Raw genomic sequence first — 22,372 nt, forward strand, 5'->3', positions numbered from 1 at the left:
TTCATTTGGTCGGAAAACTGAAAACAACCACCACCACCGCCGTTAGGTGGTGGCTGCCGCTATGCACCACCATCGGCCACCTCAAGGTGGTTTGTGTGTGTTTAATGTAGTTATTGTGTGTTTATTTTTGGTTAAGGAATTGTAAAGTCTAATTAGCTAAAGTATAATGAAATGAAATTGAAAACCACCACCTTAGGGTGGTGGCTGCCGCCACCGGCCGCCGTGTCGGGTGGCAGTGCGCTTTTCCTCTGGTGATAGATTCTTTGGGGTGCTAGAAACCCTAATGGGCTCAAAGGATCTCTAATGGGCCCAATGAAGCTTAATGGACTCTAATGGACCCAATTAAACCCATATGGGCTTAATAAGATTTTAGTGGACTTATTAGGCCCAAAAAATCCCTAATTGTCATAAAAGGCCAACAAATTGATAAATGGGCTAACATTTGGATTGAAACACCATAATGGCAATAAAACCCTAATTTGTGGAAACTACTTAGGACACACACGAGAATTAATTAATAAATCTTAAATAATAATTAATAATCATTGGCAAACTAGCATAGGGCATAATGGACTTAATGAATTAAGTCCTTAATGGGTTAAGAAAGAAACATTGAACCTTAATCATCATTTCATGTGAAAAATCTAATTTGGCATTATGGGCTGGGAATTATCGAGACCCACATTTGGACCATTGGAATGGAATTGTGTGATTAAGCCCAATCATACCATATGACTTATTTAGAAGAATGATGGACTTAATGGATTAAGCCCTGAGAGGAATAATTCCTTAATGGGTTAAGTAGGAAACTTAACCCTAATCGGCATTTTATGTGAAACCCTAACTTCACTTGGGTTTATTGTTGGGCCTTTCTATTGGGCCTTAATGATTGGATTATTAATGGGCCATCCAAGAATAATTATATGGGCTAAAATAATTTAATGGGCCTAGGGTAAGTCCCATGTAAGGGGTCGGGCCTAATTTGGAAAATTGGGCCATAAATGGACCATAGTTGGGTCTTAATGATTGTATAATGTTGAGCCATAAGACCACATATAGGCTTGGGCCTAATTTGGAAAATTGGGCCATATGCTGGGCTTTGATTCCTAGTTCGCTTTGGGCCTATGGTTTGGGTCTTGGGCTTGAATAAAGCCAATCTTAGGGTAATGTAGTAATTATCCAAGTATGTATTTATGGTTATGTGTTGGGACCCAATTATTAATTGGGTGTTATTTTGGTGTTGACAGTTCGGGAATTTGTCATCCAGCAGCTAGGGTTGAGTCTGCGGGACTTCAGCCGTGTGGGGTTGCATCTCCAGGACTTCAGCAGTATGAGGTGAGTTACCTTCCAGTAGTGGTGGGTCTAAGGCCATAATGTCGGCCCACCAGTAGGAGACGTATGATAGATGATTGTCTTTGTGATATCATCTAGGTTTGCTACTACCTGATATGTTATATGCTAGCATGATATGTTGTATGTGATAGTAGTAGAGTTCGGTTGTTAGGACCGAAGGGTAGTTCAGGAACCCCAGATATGTCTGATAATATGTTTATGTTATGTTATATGTGATAGTAGTAGTAGGGGGTGAAATAGTCCCCAGTATTCGATCGTAAGGACCGAAGGGGTAGGTCGGGCACCCATATATGTCCGGCAGTATTCGGTCGCAAGGACCGAAGGGGTAGGTCGGGCACCCAGATATGCCCGACAATATCCGATCGTAAGGACCGCAGGGGTAGGTTGGGCACCCAGATCTGCTCGGCTGTATTCGGTCGCAAGGACCGAAGGGGTAGGTCGGGCACCCAGATATGCCCGGCAGTATCCGGTCGTAAGGACCGAAGGGGTAAGTCGGGCACCTAGATATGCCCGACAGTATCCGATTGTAAGGACCGAAGGGGTAGGTCGGGCACCCAGATATGCCCGTCAATATATATATATATATATATATATATATATATATATATATATATATATATATTATGTTATTATATGGTATGTGGTACAGTAGGAGGAACTCACTAAGCTTCGTGCTTACGGTTTTCAGTTTTGGTTTCAGGTACTCCTCTTTAAAGGAAAGGAGCCGGCTTGATCACAGCGCATCACACTATGGTTTTCTGCACATGAGATATTTGGGATTACACTTTGATATTGTTTTATGATAACATGTTTGATTATTTCTACTTTGGTTTTGACATGACATGATATTACAAATGTTTTATTACACTGTTGGTTTTATAAGGACGTATTTAAAGATGAAATTTTTGGCCTGTATTTTTGGGATGTTACATTGCATGTGCTATAATATTCATCCTTTCAAAATTTTCCAAATGCATGTGGCATGAAGAGGGAAAAGGTCTAGAATTGCATATGACTAAAATGATTAAGCAATTATCGAGGACAATCTAAGGTTTACCAAAGATTGGTTGCTCAGGGACATTTGGAAGTATAGTGTTAATTTTTGGAAGGACCATATTGACATATTCTAAAAAGAGGCAACACTTGTTCAGAAGTGATAGTCAAAATCGGAATGTTTCATAGATGGAAGTTATTAAATCCATGTAAGATTAGAAAACTTAATGCAAGAAGGATGTTTCCCATGGAATTGATCTCCATTGGAATACTCTGTAATGTCTTTTGACAGGTCTTTGTGACTTTGTGCATAATCATTAAAAGAGGATCAATGCATATAAGTTTAAAATCTAACAGATTTCAATAAATGATAGGAATTTGGAATTCTTACATTTTCGATAAGGATTTGGGAGTGTGAAATTAGAATCATTGAAATTATGTTCAATTGGTTTATTTCACAAAGTAAAAATCATAGACAAACTTAGTATGCATACTTGGTGTATGGCATGACTAGTGTTTAGAAAAACATGGTGTACATGCTTGGAGCATGGGACAACTAGTGTTTTTAATTCAAATATAAAGTTGATAAAACCGAAACAATGAATAATGAGTAATTAGTATGGTGATCGATAAATAAAAGGTGTTTTATTTATATTCATAGGTTTTGATACCATATTACATTCAATTGTTCTTGTGTTTCATTTTGCAAGTTTTGACTTCCAGAATAAACTAGGTCATTCTTCCTGAAAGACTAAGTTCTTCAAACCATCCACAATCGGTCATATGTTGGAAGTAGATATGAATCAAGACTGTCATGGGTTGGCTTGTAGAGGTCTAAGTTGTTGGACAAAGTGGTGCTACAACACTCATGAGTGCTCATAAGTTCCGAGTATTGGATTCAACCCACGCTCATTGGAATCACTTCATGGATTTTATCACGAGTGATCGTGAGACGATAATATCTTATATTCTTCAAACCTAGAGATATGAGTTGTTACTATGAGTTGGTTATACATTGATTGCATGAAAACGCATTGGTAACTCGATGTTATATAACGTGCCTTTGTGTATGATTCAACAAGTAGTAGAACAAGCCATATGAGTCGAAGTTTATCCATTCCTTTTACCTTCAGGATAAAAATGATATCTGTGGGCCCCTCGATGATTCAATGATGATACATGTGAGTGCTTGGCCAAGCCAAAACTGATTTGATATGTTCAATCGGTCAATCATCATAAATTGGAAATCAGGAAACAACAAATGGACAGAGAGAATGATTTATTATCCATGTCTTAGTCTATATGATATCTAGAATGGGGGAATATATGATCCCTTATCTAATGGAGAAGTCATTGACAAAGGTCAGAGTTCATCGACAAGGTCATGGTTCGACAATGGCTTTTAAGAGCTACGATTACTAGTCGGGGTTTGAAGTCATACTAAATAATAGTTTTAGACTTATCCAAGTGAGAGACTGATGGATTAATGTCTAAGTCCATAACTATAACTGGTAAGACTTGACCCAACTCAGCATGGTCCATTTGGGTTGCATGGCATCGGGACATTTGGATAGACCGTTTTGTGAGAAGTCATTTGTGACATATTAATATATTATAAGTTCTAATATATTAATATGAAATCATGTTATTTAATTAGTATTGATCAAGAATTAATTTGGACTTAATTTAGTGATCAAAAGAGACTAATTAAATATATGGGGATTACTTGTGTAAATCATTCATTCTTATATATGTGGGCTTATGATCCAAGATTCCTTATGTTGGCTTTAACCCATGTGGTGGCCCATGGATACTCCATGGAGGTTAAAACCCTTGGAGCATAAGGAATGGGTAAAGTCATGGGTTACATGGTGTAACCCTAATGTGCACACTATATAAGGACCCTTTTAGCTCAAGAAATTGGCACAAGTGATACATATGTGAGGGCTAGTCAATTTGAACTTGGAGTGTCTTATTCTCATGGTTATTCCAAGTGTTCATGGTGTTGTGTGAACCATTTGAGGTGTTACACTTGGGGTACTAGGCACTCAAGCTTCATGAAGACAAGTTACAACAACAAGGTATGTATTCTATCTAGTTTTTGTTATCCTAGTACATAAGATTGTATGGTAGATAGGGTAATACCTTGGAATATTCATATTTGCATGTATAATAGAGAAAACATAGTTCCAAGGTATTTAGGGTTGCATGTACACTTAGGAGTGTTAGTATGCTCAAAACCCAGCATGAGGTGGTTCAACCTGAACCAAATACCTTTAGATGAATTCAAGCACTCATGGTTGAGTTGATGGCAAAGCAAGAAAAGAAAGTGCTTGGAAAGGTATAAGAAATGCTTGAGGTACAAGATAATCTCCTTACGACTGAGGAAAGAAGACTTCATGTAGAACTAGTTGCACCCTGGGCAGTAGGTGCCAACTATAGCGGTTCAGCAGGGAGTATCGAGCATGGACCCCATATAGAAAGAATTCCTAAAGAAGAAGAAGTAACTTATAAGAATTGTACCTACAAGGATTTTAGCATGTGCAAGTCCTAAACTATTTCATTCCTATTGACAATGGAAACACTTCATGGGAGATTTCTTGAAAATTTTAGCGTAGTGACCTTTTTATGTACATTTAGCAAATACTAAAATCCGTGTAGGTACAATTCTTATAAGTTTGGATTCATAGTGAGTGCATAAAGAAGAAGACTGACGAGAGTGTAGGTAGTGGGAAGAGATATGAGCAAGAGAGTTAAGGGAAGAGGTTATTAAATGACTTGTGCCAAGGAGAATGAGGATAACAAGTTCATTTCAGGGATTAGTTGTGGAGATTGTGGATGGTAAATACATCACAATAAGAAGAGAATATCCTGAGGCTACATTAGAATGTGGTGGAGTCGAGTTCAAGATCAATATTATTCCTATGAAGCTTGGATATTTGATGTCATTATTGGTATAGATTGGTTGTCAAGAGTTGAATTCGAGATTCAGTGTAGGAAGAAGATGGTAAGGAAAAATTCACCCGAAGAGAAGCAAGTGTTGATATATGGGATATAAAAAAAATTACCTAATGCTATGATAATTTAGCAAATCCTGGAAGGTGTCTAATGAAAGGATGCATTATTGGCATCGATTGGTTGTCAAGATTTGAGTTCGAGATTATGTGTAGGAAGAAGATGGTAAGGACAAATTCACCCAAAGGGAAGCAAGTGTTGATATATGGGATAAAAAAATTACCTAATGCTATGATTAATTTAGCAAATACAGGAAGGTGTATGATGAAAGGATGCCAAGCATACTTGCCATATACGGTGGATTCGACAAAAGAAACAGTATATAAGGAGGATATTGATTTGGTTAGGGAGTTCCCATGGGTTGTTCCTAAATATTTATCTGGATTACCACCCGATCATACGTAGAGTTCTGTGTCGATTTAGCACTGGGAACGTTACCCATTGCCAAAGCTCCATACCATTTAGCATCATTGGAATTGAAAGAATTGATGACCCAAATTCAAGAAATTATTGGATAAAGGATTTATTAAACCTTTCTCATTACCTTGTGGAGCTCTTATCCTATTTTAAAAACAAATTAATACCATCTAGAATTGATACCCTCCATCAAGAATTGATGATCTCTTCAACTAGCTGCAAGGAGTGTGTTATTTTTTAAAGATTGATTTGCGATCCGGCTACCACTAATTGAAAGTAAGGAGTGAGGATGTGGATAAGAATGCTTTTCGAACATGTTAATCTATAGGGAGTAAATGTGAGACAACAACTCTCCGTGAAGAAATAAGCGGGACATCTTACTATATGATGAGGATCATCTTAATAATTGACCTTACAAAATGCCCTCATTTCATTTAAGGGGTAGATGATCGGGAAAAATCAAGTTACAAGTGCTGAGATAATTAGGACCCAATAAGATATTGAAAGATTAACTTGAAGCAACACCATGTGCCTTAGATCTTCTTGTCATGATGTGCTTAGGATTTTATGCCTAAGAAATGTGTTAACTCATGAAATGAGATTTTGATTTGACACGATAGTTAAGTGAATGAAATGGGATATGGACAACGAGGGAAGCAGACACAGACTTGGATGGTAATGTACTTATTGGTACAAAAGTATAAGATTTATAGTGATTTGATTTGTCTTATATGTAAATATGGAAGGATAAAATCGTTATTATGAATGAAATGGAAAGATATCTTCAAGGTAAAGTGGCAGTATTGTAACTTGCAAATCAAGACCTATATAAAAGAAAGTTTAAAACCTAACAACGGCTTCACTACGATTATAGTAATAGAAATGAAATGGTATGTGTACCATAGTGTGTTTTGGCATATATGTCGTATGAGATGTCAATATGTAAAGTATGAAAATCATGTTTTCGACAAGTTTTCAGGTAAAGTTGAATATACTATGTTATACTGAGGCTATGATACCCAAGGAGGTTAAAAGGGACAATATGAAAAGATATTTCGAAAGGTAGGTTTTGGTAAATACTTACTAATTGTTGGGTTATGAGCAAATCATCAATCCTATGGTGCACATGCAAACCTTAAAGCTTTGGATCTAGGTTTTTCTATTGTACATGCAATAATTATCCAAAGCTTGCAAGACCTAATTCTAACATACCAAAATTGAAAATACATCCAATAAAGAAGTTAGAATGCTACATTTGATTGAAGCTTGATAACCTTGAGCTTTTGAGAACCTAGCACCTCAAATGCGATGCCTCTAATGAATCCAAAAACACTAAAGCAATTGGAGAATCTTATAGTGAGAGGGAGTAGGCTAAAAAATTGGCTAGCTATCCTTCTTAGGTTTCAAGTGGCCGATTTTGGTTACCCCAAGGGTTCCTTGTATAGCTGAGCAATTAGGGTTTCAGTCAAAACCCTAATCTAGTTGCTTAGTCCTTAAGCAGCCCAAAGGATCCTTCCACAAGGCCCCTTGGATGATTTCTATGTGGACTCCCACATAGAATTCATCCATTTCTTCCTTATGGATCCTAAGCCCAACCTTGTAAGTATCTTATAATTACAGTATTAGTCCCCTTGATTTAATTAATCTCTTTTGACCACAAAATTAATTCTAAATTAATTATTGATCAATATTAATTAAACAATATGATTTCTCCTTTAATATATTATTCATATAATATATTAATAAACCATACTAACATCTTTCTCCATTACCCATCCGGTCAAGTTGCTTTGGTGAAGGCAACCCAAAAAGACCATGCTACCATCGGGTCAAGTACATACCAAATACAGTTATGGGCTTAGGCACCTAAACTAACTGTCTCCCACTTGGATAAGTCTAATAACTATAAATGCAAGTACGACTTCAAAATCCGATTAGCAATCGTAGCTCTTAAAATCCGTTTTCGAACTCTGACACGTCCTTTAGATAAGGGATCGTATATTCCTCCATTCTTAAGATATCGTATAGACATAAGACATGGATTATAATCATTCTCTCTGTCAATGTATTGTTTCCCGATTTCTGATTTAAGAAGATTGACAATAGACTTCAGTTGAACACATCAACTTAGTCTAGGCTTGGCCAAGCACTTAGGGTGTCATCACTAAATCATCGAGGGGCCCACCAATATCGTTTTTATACCGCATTGGGTAAAAGGAACGGATAAACGTCGACTCATATGCTTGCACTATTTACTCATCAAATCACACACAACAATGCGTTTTATAACATCAAATTACTAATCCGTTTACGTATTATCAATGTGCAACCGACTCATAAACAACAACTCATATCTCTCCGTTTTAAGAATATAAGATATTATCGTATCACAATCACCCGTGATAAAATCCATGAAGTAATTTATGTGAGCATGAGATTAATCCAATACGTAAATCTTATTTCAGGAGGACTCATGAACACTACAACAGACTTTTTCTATGTCTAAACGCTTTAGACAATCTACAGTCAGATTCATGATAGTCTTACCTGATTACCTACTTCCAAAGTATGATTGATTGTGGATGTTTGAATAACCTAGTTATTCGGTAAGTCAAAACATGCGAAGTGAAACACAAGAATAATAGAATCCAATATATCCTTAAAACTTTTGAGTATAAATAAAACACCTTTAATTTAATCACCATATTGATTACACATTATTCATTGTATAATTTTTCGGATAATCAACTTAATAGTTGAATTATAACACTAGTTATCCCATGCTCCAAGCATGCACGCTATGTTTACCTATGGTCGTTACGTTGTGAAATATATCAATTGAACACATTTCTAATGATGCTCATTTCACAATTCCCAATATTTATCACAAGTGAAAGAATACCAAATTCTTACTACTATTAGAATATGTTAGATTCTAACATTTTATGCAATGATCCTTTTGTAATGTCATAGCACCAAGGTCACTAAGACTTTGTCAATGATATTACAAAGTGCTCTATTGGAGATTGTTACAAGACAACTCCACGTATATGAAATCTCACATTCAAATTACATTCATTTGAACATCCTTCTTGCATAAAAGTTTCTAATCTACATATAGATTCTTAATATTCAACTCCCATTATGGAAACATTTCCATATTTTCCATATGACAACTCATTCTTAACAGAATACTATCTATTCATAATAATGTCAATATGGTCCATTCATTACTATACTTCCTACTAATCACAAACGACCAATCCTTAGTGAACCTTAGATCGACCTAGACAGTTGTTTAACTAATTCAGTCATATCCGATTCTAGTCCTTTTTCCCTCTTCATGCCCTAGGCATTTGGAATAGACAGAACGGTCGAATATTACAGCATATGTAATCGATCCTATACCCAAAGCGTATGGGATACGATTCATAATGTCTTACATAAAGACATGATACTTTACCAGTCCCTTGCTATAATATTGACATATATAGAATTCACTTATGTTGAACCTTTTCAACATAATGTTCATATATGTCCTTTGACTAAATTTGATTAAAATTTCTCGATCTAAGCTTTTAGATTTGAAATGAAGTATAAGTTCCTCTCCCTTAATTATAGCAAAACGACTTTTCAACCTCTACAACTTTGTGAATTGAAACTTTTGTTTTCTATAATTAATATTGCTAGCTCACAACACTTAACAAAATAATCATGCTCCCACTAACATGATGATTATATCTTTACCAGCATAACACTTATGCTCCCACTAGCTTTAACAAGTATTCATAAAACAACTGGACTTCTAGAAATCAATACTTATTGACTTTCTTACCAAAGTTCATATTTCTGATACTTAATGCTTCGATAAGACTTTATCTAAGCTCATACACCTTTTATTAGAAAGCTCATATGTTTGTCTAAACTATTTCATAACTCACAACAGTAAATCCCGAATGTTCAAACTAATTGCCAAATCTCACAATTTGAACTATGAAGAGGGGTGTCATAATCATAATCAAATTTAAGAATGCAATTTAGACAATTTATATCTCCTTAAAATCTTCTTAGTGAAAGAAATTTCTCACAATCATTTTCATGAAACGGAGAGAACCTTACCACTTAGATTTTATGGTGTATGCGTTCTTATCCATGTGAATTTGTCATAACCATAATCATAAGACAATGTTTGTGACAAATCCAAGCTCATGTGGACTAAACTTGTTCAATCTTTATTTCTTGCCATCTGGCAGCATAAGGGCCTACCATGTCTTCCAAGTTGTTTAGCAGTTCACCCATACCAATCAATGCACTTTCATTGATCAAGGTTCCTTGCCTTATGCAATCAATTGAAAACTCATAGGACTTACATGCATAGTTAACCTTAAATGGATTGGGTACAGAAACCAAAATATATCAACACGATAGGTTACAAACCTCAGGTCGTGTGCTAGTGATTAACTATTCTTGATTAGTTCTTGAAACTTTTCAAGACCATTAAGACTCCCACTAACCTCTTGACATATAAGATTCTCTTGTCAAGAAACATTCCTTGACAAACAAATATTCAAGATTTAGTGCGGGTTCTTATCAAGACAAACACTTCACACAATTGGTCATAATTGGTCTTTGTCTTATCGAAGACATCATAACTTACCAATTTCAAATGTACACGAGTAAGAAACTTTTCTACTCCACATTTGATGAGTGTTATAAACCTTCTTAAGAGGATGTCATTCAAGTCACAATTTTGGAGTATAACTCTAAGACTTGATTTTGGAACGAAGTATGATTCCCCTTTGGATTTAACCATTCCAACAATTTCCGATTCCTCTTCTTAGCCATACTAGTGCACTTAGGTGTTCTAAGAGGATCAACTGTGATACAGTTTCATAATCACTAAGTTAATCATAAAACACGATACTTAAGTACTCTCCCTTCTTTTCAGATTGGAGAAACTTTTATCTTTATGTGTAATTGATTCTTCCTATTCGTTCTGCTTTACATTGAAACCTTTTCAACGATTCAAAATTACACTTAATCTTGTAAGCATAACCATATTTACTAAACCTTTAGCAAATCATGACAAATATTCTTATCATTCTTTATGGCGGACTTGACCTAGTGCACAACAATGTATACTAGACCATTTAGTCCTTCACTTGACTCAAATACTTATGTGAACAAGGAATTAGTCTCAATTTCCTGAATACAAAGGTTCTCATTCATCACACAACACAAGTCGCGATATTCCAAGTTTCTGTCCAGTTGAAACTTGGGTGATGAGAATCATTCCCTATTTGGTAAATTTTCAACACTACCACAAATAACATAACTAAGAATCACATCCATTTTCAATATTGCTAACAATAAAAACATACAAACATTCATTTTCACAAAAGTCATTGCAAGGATATATATAAATAAGACAAAAATCAAAATTTATTTTATTTATAAAAACGCGGAAAAACTTGTCCTTACAACGCAATTACAAATGAAAACTATGTTACTAAAAATTCCTAAGTAATCTATCCAGCAGCTCAAAAACCTGATCTTCGAACCATGCGATCGAAATCCATTTCTTCGTGATCAGACTCAGCTCACTCTTCCTTTAAGCTTCCTTTCTTTTCTTAGATCCTACAAAACATCAAAATGTAATAATATCACATCATGTATTAAGAATCTACAAATAAGAACATAATAGAGTTAGATAGTGGACTTACATGAAGCAGAGTCATACATTTCGACTTTTCCATCCTTGCGATCTTTCAGGTAAATATGACAGCTTCGTATCCAATTCCCATTCTCTTGGCAATAGAAACAAATGGACTCTTTTGGAAACAATACATGGGACAATCTCATATTCAGTCTTTCTCTTTACCATCCGGTCAAATGGTTTGACCTTGGCCGATCCCTTTCCATTGGGAAAGAGAAAAAATTTCTGGACTTCCAATGTTGCCATTATCAATGTCCATGGAAGTTTGGAAGGTTGATCTACCAGCCAAATTTGTTTTAGCAGTGCACCAAATCATTGTTGATTCAGTAACAATTAGAAAATAATTCAAATCAATGACGGTGACGTCGTGGTCCATCATATAGTAATCATTAATGAACTCACTATATGAGTCAGGAATGGATTGAAGAACCAAGTCAACATCCAACTTCCTCGAGGCAACGACATCCAACATTCCCAACTTGTCAATATGCACCTTCATCTCCAAGACGTGAGCACATATAGATTTTCCATCTTTCTGTTTGCTTACCAATAGGGCTTGAGTGACCTTGAACCTTTCAAGTCAACGAACACGTGGGTCAGGGAGAATTATTGGAGGAGGTGGAGGAAGTGAAGAATGATTTCCGTTTCCATGATCCAATCGTGGAACATCATCTTCATGTGGAAAGCTTTTTCCAAATGATTTCGGAAAACCATAGTTGTTAGAATTTGACATCTACAAAAGGGAGAAATTCAAGTTAGTTGATTCAATCCTTAATATAACACCCAAATGAAATATTAAGGGTAGGACCCAACACAATAATTTACAATTCGGAAGAGAGATGTCGTAATCCAATTGGAAACTGTTTATTGGTAGGTAAATGACGATTTACCAATTCCACCATGAAAAACGGAAAAGAATATTAAGTTTTAAATGAACTGAAACTCCTAGATATTTTTGAGATTCATAGAACTTTTCAATGGCATGTTTAATCTCGATTATGCCCTTCAAGTTTGTGGTTGGGATGCCGAGCAAACAAGGTGTGAATAACCATGCAAATTAGCTTGGTACTCTCGAAGACGTATATAACCTAATCAATATGCCACTTAACCACACACGCTCTAATGATCTATGATAATCTATGAGATACCCATAGCCATCCTTTATTGGTCCTATATTAGTGTGTCAGTTAACTACAAACGCTCTACTAACGACCAACAGGCTGCAATGTGCAATTTCATGGATTAGCACCAAATTCACATTTTTTCTAAAGTAACTAAAATTGAGAATTTATAAAAACATTTAGTTACTTTATATGGATCATTATATTCATTAATGATGAATTGGTTGCCCTATCCTACCTATTAAGCTAACGACCCTCAACCAATCAAGAAAGCGGTGGGTGAGAGTGGACACCCATTTAACCGCCATTTTATAGGCAATTTCCTTATACCCCTCTTATAGATCGGTTTCGTGTATGAGGCTTACTAACGGTAAGACTAGCTTTATCTTATACATATATACATACATATATACATACATACATACATACATACATATATATATATATATATATAATTATTAATCTTATAATATTATAATAGTATAAAGTTTGAATTTAAACTTGTAAAATTCTAGGGTTTAGAACTTAAATATTTCAAAATTAAAACTATTAATAAAAAATTTAAATTCCAAAGCTTGAGGGCAAGTATTGAAACTTTTCAAAACATCTTTTAGATCAAATTTAAAAAATAATTAAATAATCATATTATTAATCTTTATCACATAATTTGACCTAATCTATTTTCTTGATAATATAATTCAAATCAAAATACAAATAATTAATCTTTATCATATAAAACAAGTAATTATCTTATTTATGACAATTATATTTCAATTGCATTAGGATAATTAATACCATATTGAAAAAATCGAATTTTATCAGTCTAAAACATTTTTGACAATTATTCTAATTCAATTTCAAGCAAAATCCGAAAAAATCAATCATCTGACAACCTGACTTGCCGAGTCACTGACAAAACTTGTCGAGTTGCCCTGACTCGTCGAGTTCATCAAGTGACCCGACGTGTTCATCATGCAGAGGCATAATTTTTCGACTTTTCAGCTTTGAACATATTAGAAATGCATTAAATACAATAGAAAAATGACCTAGGCTCTGATACCACTGTTGGGTTATAAGCAAATCATCAATCATATGGTGCACATGCAAACCCTACAGCTTTGGATCTAGGTTTTTCTATTTGTACATGCAATAATTATCCAAAGCTTGTAAAACCTAATTCTAGCATACCAAAATTGAAAATACATCTAACAAACAAGTTAAAATGTTACCTTTGATTGAAGCTTGATAACCTTGAGCTTTTGAGAACCTAGCACCTTAGTTGGAGAATCTTAGAATGAGAGGGAGTAGGCTCAAAAATCGGCTAGCTATCCTTCTTAGGTTTTAAGTGGCCGATTTTGGTTACCCTAAGGGTTCCTTATATAGCTAAGCAACTAGGGTTTCAATCAAAACATTAATCCAATTGCTTAGTCCTTAAGCAGCCCAAAGGATCATTCCAGAAGGTCCATTGGACGATTTCTATGTGGACTCCCACATGGAATTCGTCCATTGCTTCCTTATGGATCCTAAGCCCAACCTTGTAACTATTTTATAATTACAGTATTAGTCCCCTTGATTTAATTAATCTCTTTTGACCATAAAATTAATTCTAAATTAATTTTTGACCAATATTAATTAAACAACATGATTTCTCCTTTAATATATTATTCATATAATATATTAATAAACTATAATAATTTCTTTCTCCATTATTCAGACAGTCAAGTTGCTTTTGTGAAGGCAACCCAAAAGGACCATGCTACTATCGAGTCAAGTACATACCAAATATAGTTATGTGCTTAGACACCTAATCCAACACTAATAGGATTAGAAAATAAATAAATAATGGTGGTGTGTTTAAGCATGGAAGGATATACTTAGGCAATGTAGAATGCTTAAGGAGCTGGCCAGATGATGGCTTAAAGGTTGAAAGGACTCGATAAGGCTTCTTACATACCTTAAACTTTGTTGGAACATTATGATATTGTATGTCTTAAAATATTTGATATCAATGTTAGAATAAATTGTAAAACTCCAAAAAGGGGAGAAAAGGGTAAAAGTGTCCGAGAGGGTTAATAACCCCTAATTGCATAGTATTGGTTACTAGGCAGACTGCAAATGTGAAAAAATGACCAAGGTGATATGGTTATCGAATAGTTGAAAAGTATGGGAAGGGTTACCAGTGAGGTGGCCCACGATGCGATTCCGAGGGTGGAATCCTTTTAAGGGGTAGAAATTTATAACCTAAATTTAAGACTAGGTACTTAAATTAATTAAGTAATTAAAGAAAGGATGATTTGCATAATTAAATCATTAAGGAATGATCATATTGTTATTTGATATGAAGATTAGAAAGAAAAGGTTTAAATAATAACATCCAATTTTAAATGACCAAAAATGTTGATTGGTAAAATGTTTAACCAAAGGGTTAACTCATTTAATGAGAAATAGGCCACTATTCTATTTAATGGATGGGAAAGGGCTTATTATGTAAACCCTTAAGTTGAAATAGAAAATATTAGGATTTGGGTAGTTTTGGTCAAAAGGTGAAAACTTAAGGGACTAAATACAAGTGTGCAACCCCTTCCCCTACTTCAGCCATTTCACGATAGAGAGAGTTTGGGGCCAAGAATATGGCGATTTGAAAGAGAATTTCATGCTAAAGTGAAGATCTATCAAGAAATTGTAGTTACAACAAAGGATTGAGATCATTTAAGGTAGTCCTTTAGCTCTTAAATTATAATTCATGACTTGGGGGAAACCCCAATGTTGATTTTAGCTTGTTACAATGGTTAAGGTTAGGTTTTCTAACCTCCCTTGATTAGTTTTGATGATCCCAATTACAATCCAATCATCTCATTGAAGGATTTGAGGATTTAGGTGAAAACCCTCATGAACCCTAGAAAACCTAAATTAGGGACATTGTAATTGATGATGAATTGGTATCAAATTCTATTATCTAGATGACTTTCAACAACAATAAATCTAATTGGAATGCTCAAACTCATCCATGATGGTAGGATTATCCATAAACTTGGATTTGAGATGATTTTTTTTTGGTTGGGGGGGGGAGGGGGGGGGGGGGGGGAGTAGCTAAAACAATTAAATTCTTTATATGTGAGCATTTGATGAGTATATGATACTCATAAACATGAGCTGATACTAATACCATGATTTACATGCAAAAACATGAAGACTTAAGTGATCTATAGTTGAAATTATGGAATAATTAGCCATAAGGGCAATTTGGGAAACATGGATTCGAATTGAGGATTCCATAGTTAGTTTATGTAATTACAATTGGTTTAGTTGTGGTTTTATATACCTAAGAACGTCCAATGATGTTTTAAATGACTTTGTAATAAGTTACAATGGTTGGAATACAAGGATGAGTAACTTAAGCCCTTAATCCATTCAATTGTGTAATTTTGAGCATTATAAGGTTACTTTGTAAAATGAGGACTTAATAAATTAAGTTAAATGTTTTGACATGATAAAATATCCTCTAAATATGTTTGGGGAGCCATTAAGGTGGTTTAGAATGATGTTGGATGAGAACCTTGATCATTTAGATCTTAATTGCTAACTAGAATGATTAAATGTCATTTTATGCTTTCTTATAGCTTTGATGAAATCTAAATGTCATAACGATTAAGTCATTACGAAGATAGAGATTAATTGAGTATTTGAGTATTTGAGAAATTGATAACCTTTATTTAGTCCTTAATAACCACATGGTAAAGTTTGGTGGCTATTGAAAGTCTAAGGAACAAGTTACAGAGCTTTTAGCAAAATTCTACACAAAATAGTGACATTCAGTCGTGACACGGGGTGTGTCAAAATGACACGAGGGCATGTCCTTTTGACGTGGGGATTGTCAAATGTTGTGCTAAGTGTACTACTTTTTCATGGAACACCTAGTAAATGACCCACGATTGCCCTCAAACTTTATATATAAACTAATAGGAAGTAACTCGAAACATGCATCTCCCTACTTATTCATTTATATTTGATAAGTTTTACTTGATTTTTATCGCATGGTACTCTATGTACCCATTGATTGGTATGTGACCTAATTGTGCATTCATGAAATGCGATTTTTTTTAAATGTTTTGATAGGTAAAAGAGCTAAAATATTGGAAAAATGTTTACATTATCCTATGTATGCATATTCATATTAGGATGGGTGTGACTTTGAGATTCCCAGGTACCCAAATGCATGTTTGTTATTATTGTTGTTGTGAGTATATTTGTAAATAATCGTCACATGCTCGAGTGGAGGCTTGCTATCCTTCGTGTGGCCTAGGTTGGATGGCTCCCAGTGCCTTGATTGTGGATGTAAGGGCAAATTTGATAATTTCGTCTGTCATATGTTCTTCACATTCGACCATCAATTTGTGAGTTGGACTATGAGATTGACATGGGGTTGAGAATAGATGCATGCATAATACTACACTTAGCATGAAAATCTTATCCATATTTTGTTATTGTTGGAATATAATATTTTCGCCCTTTTTCAACTAAAATGTTAATTATAAATCTTTGAGAGGATTAATTCAAGTATTGGGATTGCTATTCTTTACTCAAAATGAGTTGATCCTCTGGTAACTCACTAAACATTTCATTGTCAAACTTATTTTGGATGTATGTTCAGATTGAGAGGCTTGGTGCTTAGAAGATAACATGGATTTTAGAAGACCCGGACTTGTAGGGAACTTGAACCTTTGTTATGATACCTAATTAACAACCTCACTTCTTAAAACTTTTATTTAACTTTTGGGGACCGTTGAACTTTTATGCTTCAATTTGAAACTTTTGAATTTAAAAGATTTTACGTTTTGTTTGAAAATGATTTTACAACTGGGCCCTAGTAAGGGGTGTTACATTCAGTCTAAGTCAATAAAAGTTTATCGAACGTTCAAAAACAAAATCCAAATCGATTAAAAACATTACATAACGTAATGAAAATTTCATCCAATAGTCAATAATCTCTAGTTTGATGTTGTTGAAGGAGAAATATTGAAATCGAACCAAATCTCATGAAATCATTATATTCTTCAAGTAAATGTTGATGATACATTCTAAATTTTACTCCTAAACTATTTATTTTGTTCACCATGAAACTTGAATATTTAATCCATAGAGGAGACACAATTTTTCAAACACTTTTATATGTTTTGGCCAAATTCCCTATAGTAGTTATAAAAAATAATCGTTTTGCGATGAATTTGATTTTTAATCCTAAATCTAACTAGATTTTAATTTCGAAAAAGAATATACAAAATTTTGAAAAATGCTTACAAATTAAGAGCAACTTCTCTAAATAATTTACAAAGTTCATTTCATAAAAAAAATCGCTTTGATTATTTTATTGATTAATCTTTTATAAATATAATTTTTAGATTTTATTCATTTCAAGAATATTTTTAAGTGTTGACCATGAAGTGTTATTTTTTAAGTAAAGTGAGGTTCTGTTTTGAGAGTTGAAAGAAGTACGAGGGCTACAAGTGTATACTTGATTCACATGGATTATCACCATTAACGTTCACGTTTTTCTTCCCACTGCACTGCACTCCACCACAGTAGTCAGTACACACTCAGCTCTCTCTCACACACAACAATGGCGGCACCACCATCGCCACCACCAACGCCACAGCTACATCTCACACATTTTCTCTTATTCCTACTCCTCCTCTTCCACCTTTCTCCCCTCCAGGCTACACCACCGGCGAGCGACCACCCAGACCTTGCCCCATTGATGTCGTTCAAAGCTTCCTCCGACGTATCAAACAAACTCACCTCCTGGAACTACTCCTCCGATCCATGTAGTATCTCCTCCACCTTCTACGGTGTCTCTTGCCTCCACAACCGAGTTACTCGTCTCGTCCTCGAAGACCTCGACCTACAAGGCCGTTTCGACTCACTCGCTTCCCTGACTCAGCTCCGGATTCTCTCTCTCAAACGTAACCGCCTCACCGGCCCCATTCCAGATCTCTCTAATCTCACTGACCTCAAGCTACTATTTCTATCCTACAACCAAATCTCCGGCGAGTTTCCGCTGTCGCTACCTTCATTATTCGGTCTATACCGGCTTGATCTATCGTATAACAACTTTTCCGGCGAGATTCCGGCGACAATCAACCGTATGAAACACTTACTAACTTTACGCCTCGAGGAGAACCAGTTTTCCGGTTCCATTGGGGTGTTAAGCCTACAAACTCTACAAGACTTCAATATCTCCGGGAACCAAATTTCTGGTGAGATACCCACCGCACTCTCCGGGTTTCCCGAATCCGCATTTACAAACAACCGGGTTTTGTGCGGGCTTCCACTCTCCAACTGCACCGAACCCAAAATTCCCGGTATAGCCTCGCCGGTGGGTAAACCAGCTAACACGGTTGTCTCGTCATCACCGAGCTCCATGCCTTCCACGGCGTCGTTACCTAACGATCATAAAAAATCAGGAAGCAACCACCATAGTAGTGGCAAGATAAGTACTTTAGCGATTGTAGCGATTATAGTCGGAGATGTTTTGGTTTTGGCGGTAGTGTCGTTAATTCTCTACTGTTACTTCTGGCGTAACTTCACCGGAAAATCAGGTACGACGAAGTCAACGTCTTCGCAGATTCTCGAAGGTGAAAAGATAGTATACTCATCAAGTCCGTACCCGAACCCGACTGCGCAGTCGGGTTTTGAGAGGGGTAGAATGGTCTTTTTCGAAGGTGCAAGGAAGTTTGAGCTGGAGGATTTATTGAGAGCGTCGGCGGAGATGTTGGGTAAAGGTGGGTTTGGGACTGCGTATAAAGCGGTGTTGGATGATGGGAATGTGGTGGCGGTGAAGCGGCTGAAGGAGGCGGCGATTGGTGGTAAACGTGATTTTGAACAGCAGATGGAGGTTCTAGGGAGGTTACGACACCCTAACGTCGTTAGTTTGAAGGCTTATTATTTTGCGAGAGATGAGAAATTGTTAGTCTACGATTACATGTCTAACGGCAACTTGTTCTGGCTTCTTCACGGTATGTTATTCTTGCCGTTAAATCTTAAGAAATTTTAATTTGCATTTGTAATTGTCATTAAATGATTCACAAGTAGTATAATTGAATTGTAACTAGATCTTAATCTTGAAATTAAATGGCTTTAGATTGTTAGAAAAATCAAAATCAAAACTTGTTACAAGGATTTTTTTTTTTTTTTAAATAAAAGAACTATAAAAATGATTTTTTGGCAAAAACCAAATTAAGACTTGTGAATATAAAAATGAAAATTTTGAAGTTTATGGCAAAAGATTGATAGAAAAAAACAAAATTAAAACTCGTTAATAGAATATTTATGGCATAAGGATGAAACGGTCAAAAAGTGAAAAGTAGAAAAGTATTATATTAAAGTTTGTGAAAGAAACAAAAAGAAAAAGGAAGCATAGTTTAGGGTGCCCAATCATAACAATCTTCCTTAATATGTTTACAACTCCCGCTCCTATCACTCTTTTTTGTCTACTCATTTTTGGCTTAATTTTACCTTTAATCATATCACATATAATATAAAAAGGTTGATTATGATTAGTTTATGCAACAGAACAATACATTTTTAACCAAAATATACAACGAAATGATTTTATTTATTAGTTCATGTACTCTATTTCAACTGATACCAAATTTACTAATTTATGATTAAAAAATTATGTTATTACATAAGTTAATTAAAATATACTAAATGGGCTTATTTTGTTGCACCGATTTATTAAAGGTCTAATGATGTAAAAATTATCTTTTTTATAGTTTTAACTTGTAAAACCGAATATTTCTGACAAATTTAAGGACTTGATGAATTAGGAAAAAAAAAGGGTAAAATTGAATATTTTTGTTAAAGCTAGGGGCTTTTAATGAATTAAAAATATGTAAAAGGTTAAAATTATAAAAATTGCAAACTTTCAACTTTATTAACGAGAAAAATGCAAAAATTATAAACTAGACCATCTTTGTGAAATTTAAGGGCTTTTGGCATTAGGACTTCATTAAAACCTATAAAAAAAAGTATCATATCAATACATTATTGATGATGCAACAAGTGACCAAATAGTTATAACGACTTTTTATTGTCAAAACTGGTATCATGAGGGACTGTTTATGTCACATGGTTATATTAAAAGGAAAAGTTTTGTAACATCTTGATAAAAAGATAAATAAAAAGGATTTGACACTTCCAACAGGAGAGTAGGTTGCCCCCACCTTCTCTTGATCTGGGGAACTGCGATATCTCTTGTATTTATCTCTCTCTTACCTATTAACCCCCACATCTTTCTGTCTTTTTCCTTTCACACCCCCCACTTTCCCTTTTTCTGTTTGTTCATTTCCCCTTTATGTTCAATCAGATCCTCTTCAAGATTCTTCCGTTATAGCATCAACCACTCGTACCCTATCCTTTCAACTCCACCATTCTAACTTGTACCCCACGCACCGAAAGTTGTACCTTAAGCATAAAAACTTGTATTTTCATGGAAAAAGACATAACATGACTGAAATTCTCATGCGTGTTTTGTTTTTGTAACAAAATAGGTAACAGAGGTCCAGGAAGAACACCATTAGACTGGACCACAAGGCTAAAAGTAGCAGCAGGAGCAGCTAAAGGACTCGTCTTTATTCATAACTCTTGCAGATCTCTTAAACTCACCCATGGAAACATCAAATCAACAAACATCTTACTAGACAAATCCGGCAACGCCTGCGTCTCCGATTTCGGCCTCGCCGCCTTCGCTCCGCCGACCACCGCCCCGAAATCCGGCTACCGAGCACCGGAGCTTTCGTCAATGGATGCCCGGAAAACCACTCAGAAATCCGATGTGTACTCTTTCGGGGTGTTGTTGTTGGAGCTTTTGACGGGGAAATGTCCGGCGGTGGTTGAGCATGGTGGGACTGGGTACGGTGGGGCGGTGGATTTGCCACGGTGGGTGCAGTCGGTGGTCCGGGAGGAGTGGACGGCGGAGGTGTTTGATTTGGAGTTGATGAGGTACAAGGATATTGAAGAGGAAATGGTGGGGTTGTTGCAGGTGGCTATGTCGTGTACTGCAGCTGCACCTGATCAGCGCCCTACGATGGGTTATGTATTGAAAATGATAGAGGAGATACGGGGAGTTGAGGTGTCACCGAGTCATGAGTTGCTTGACTCGGTTTCTGACTCGCCTTCTGTATCGGATGACACGTGCCGAGCGAGTGAGTAGTTGTAACACGTTATAGATTTATTTTGGAGTGTTGTAATGTAAATTAGGGTGGTTTTATTTTTGTGTTAATTAAATTGTTGTTTGACAAAATTCTTTAAAAATATTTGTGTCAGTTAAATTTTTTAATTCTTGGGTGTTTTGTCTTGTTGTGTTTTATTTTTATGGTTGACATTTATTATTTATGGGTTTATGGCTCGTCTTTATCATGCATTGCTTTGATTCTAGCAACGAGCCCCTACCCTGCTTTGGGCACACAAATTGATTCTAGCAACGAGCCCCTACCCTTGTTCGGGCAAACAAACACTAGGCTGTTCCTGAACTCTTCGGATAAAACTAATAATTTAATTCGATAATTTGGATCGGACTATTTTGTTTGGATATTCGGATTTTGTATTGGATTTTATCAAAACCGAATTATTATTTTAGATTTCAGATTGGTTTGGTTTATAAAATAAGAATTGAATAACAATTTCCTATATATTTATTTTTAATATATCTATAACTATTTATTAATTTTGTAAATTATTTTTTTCAAAAAGTTAAAAA

The 22,372-nt window shown here is 35.4% G+C and overlaps 1 protein-coding gene across 1 annotated transcript; it reads left to right on the plus strand.

Moving 5' to 3' along the window:
- The first annotated feature begins 18,149 nt into the window (after positions 1-18,149).
- On the plus strand, positions 18,150-21,952 carry LOC145036582 (leucine-rich repeat transmembrane protein kinase family protein). The gene is made up of 2 exons (XM_078985042.1): positions 18,150-19,628; positions 21,165-21,952. The coding sequence occupies exons 1-2, from the start codon at positions 18,233-18,235 to the stop codon at positions 21,824-21,826; spliced, it is 2,058 nt and encodes a 685-aa protein (XP_078841168.1). The 5' UTR covers positions 18,150-18,232; the 3' UTR covers positions 21,827-21,952.
- The last annotated feature ends 420 nt before the right edge of the window (positions 21,953-22,372 follow it).

The sequence above is a fragment of the Lactuca saligna genome, chromosome 3 (genome assembly GCF_052625555.1).
Source record: "Lactuca saligna cultivar CGN05327 chromosome 3, ASM5262555v1, whole genome shotgun sequence".
NCBI lineage: Eukaryota > Viridiplantae > Streptophyta > Magnoliopsida > Asterales > Asteraceae > Lactuca > Lactuca saligna.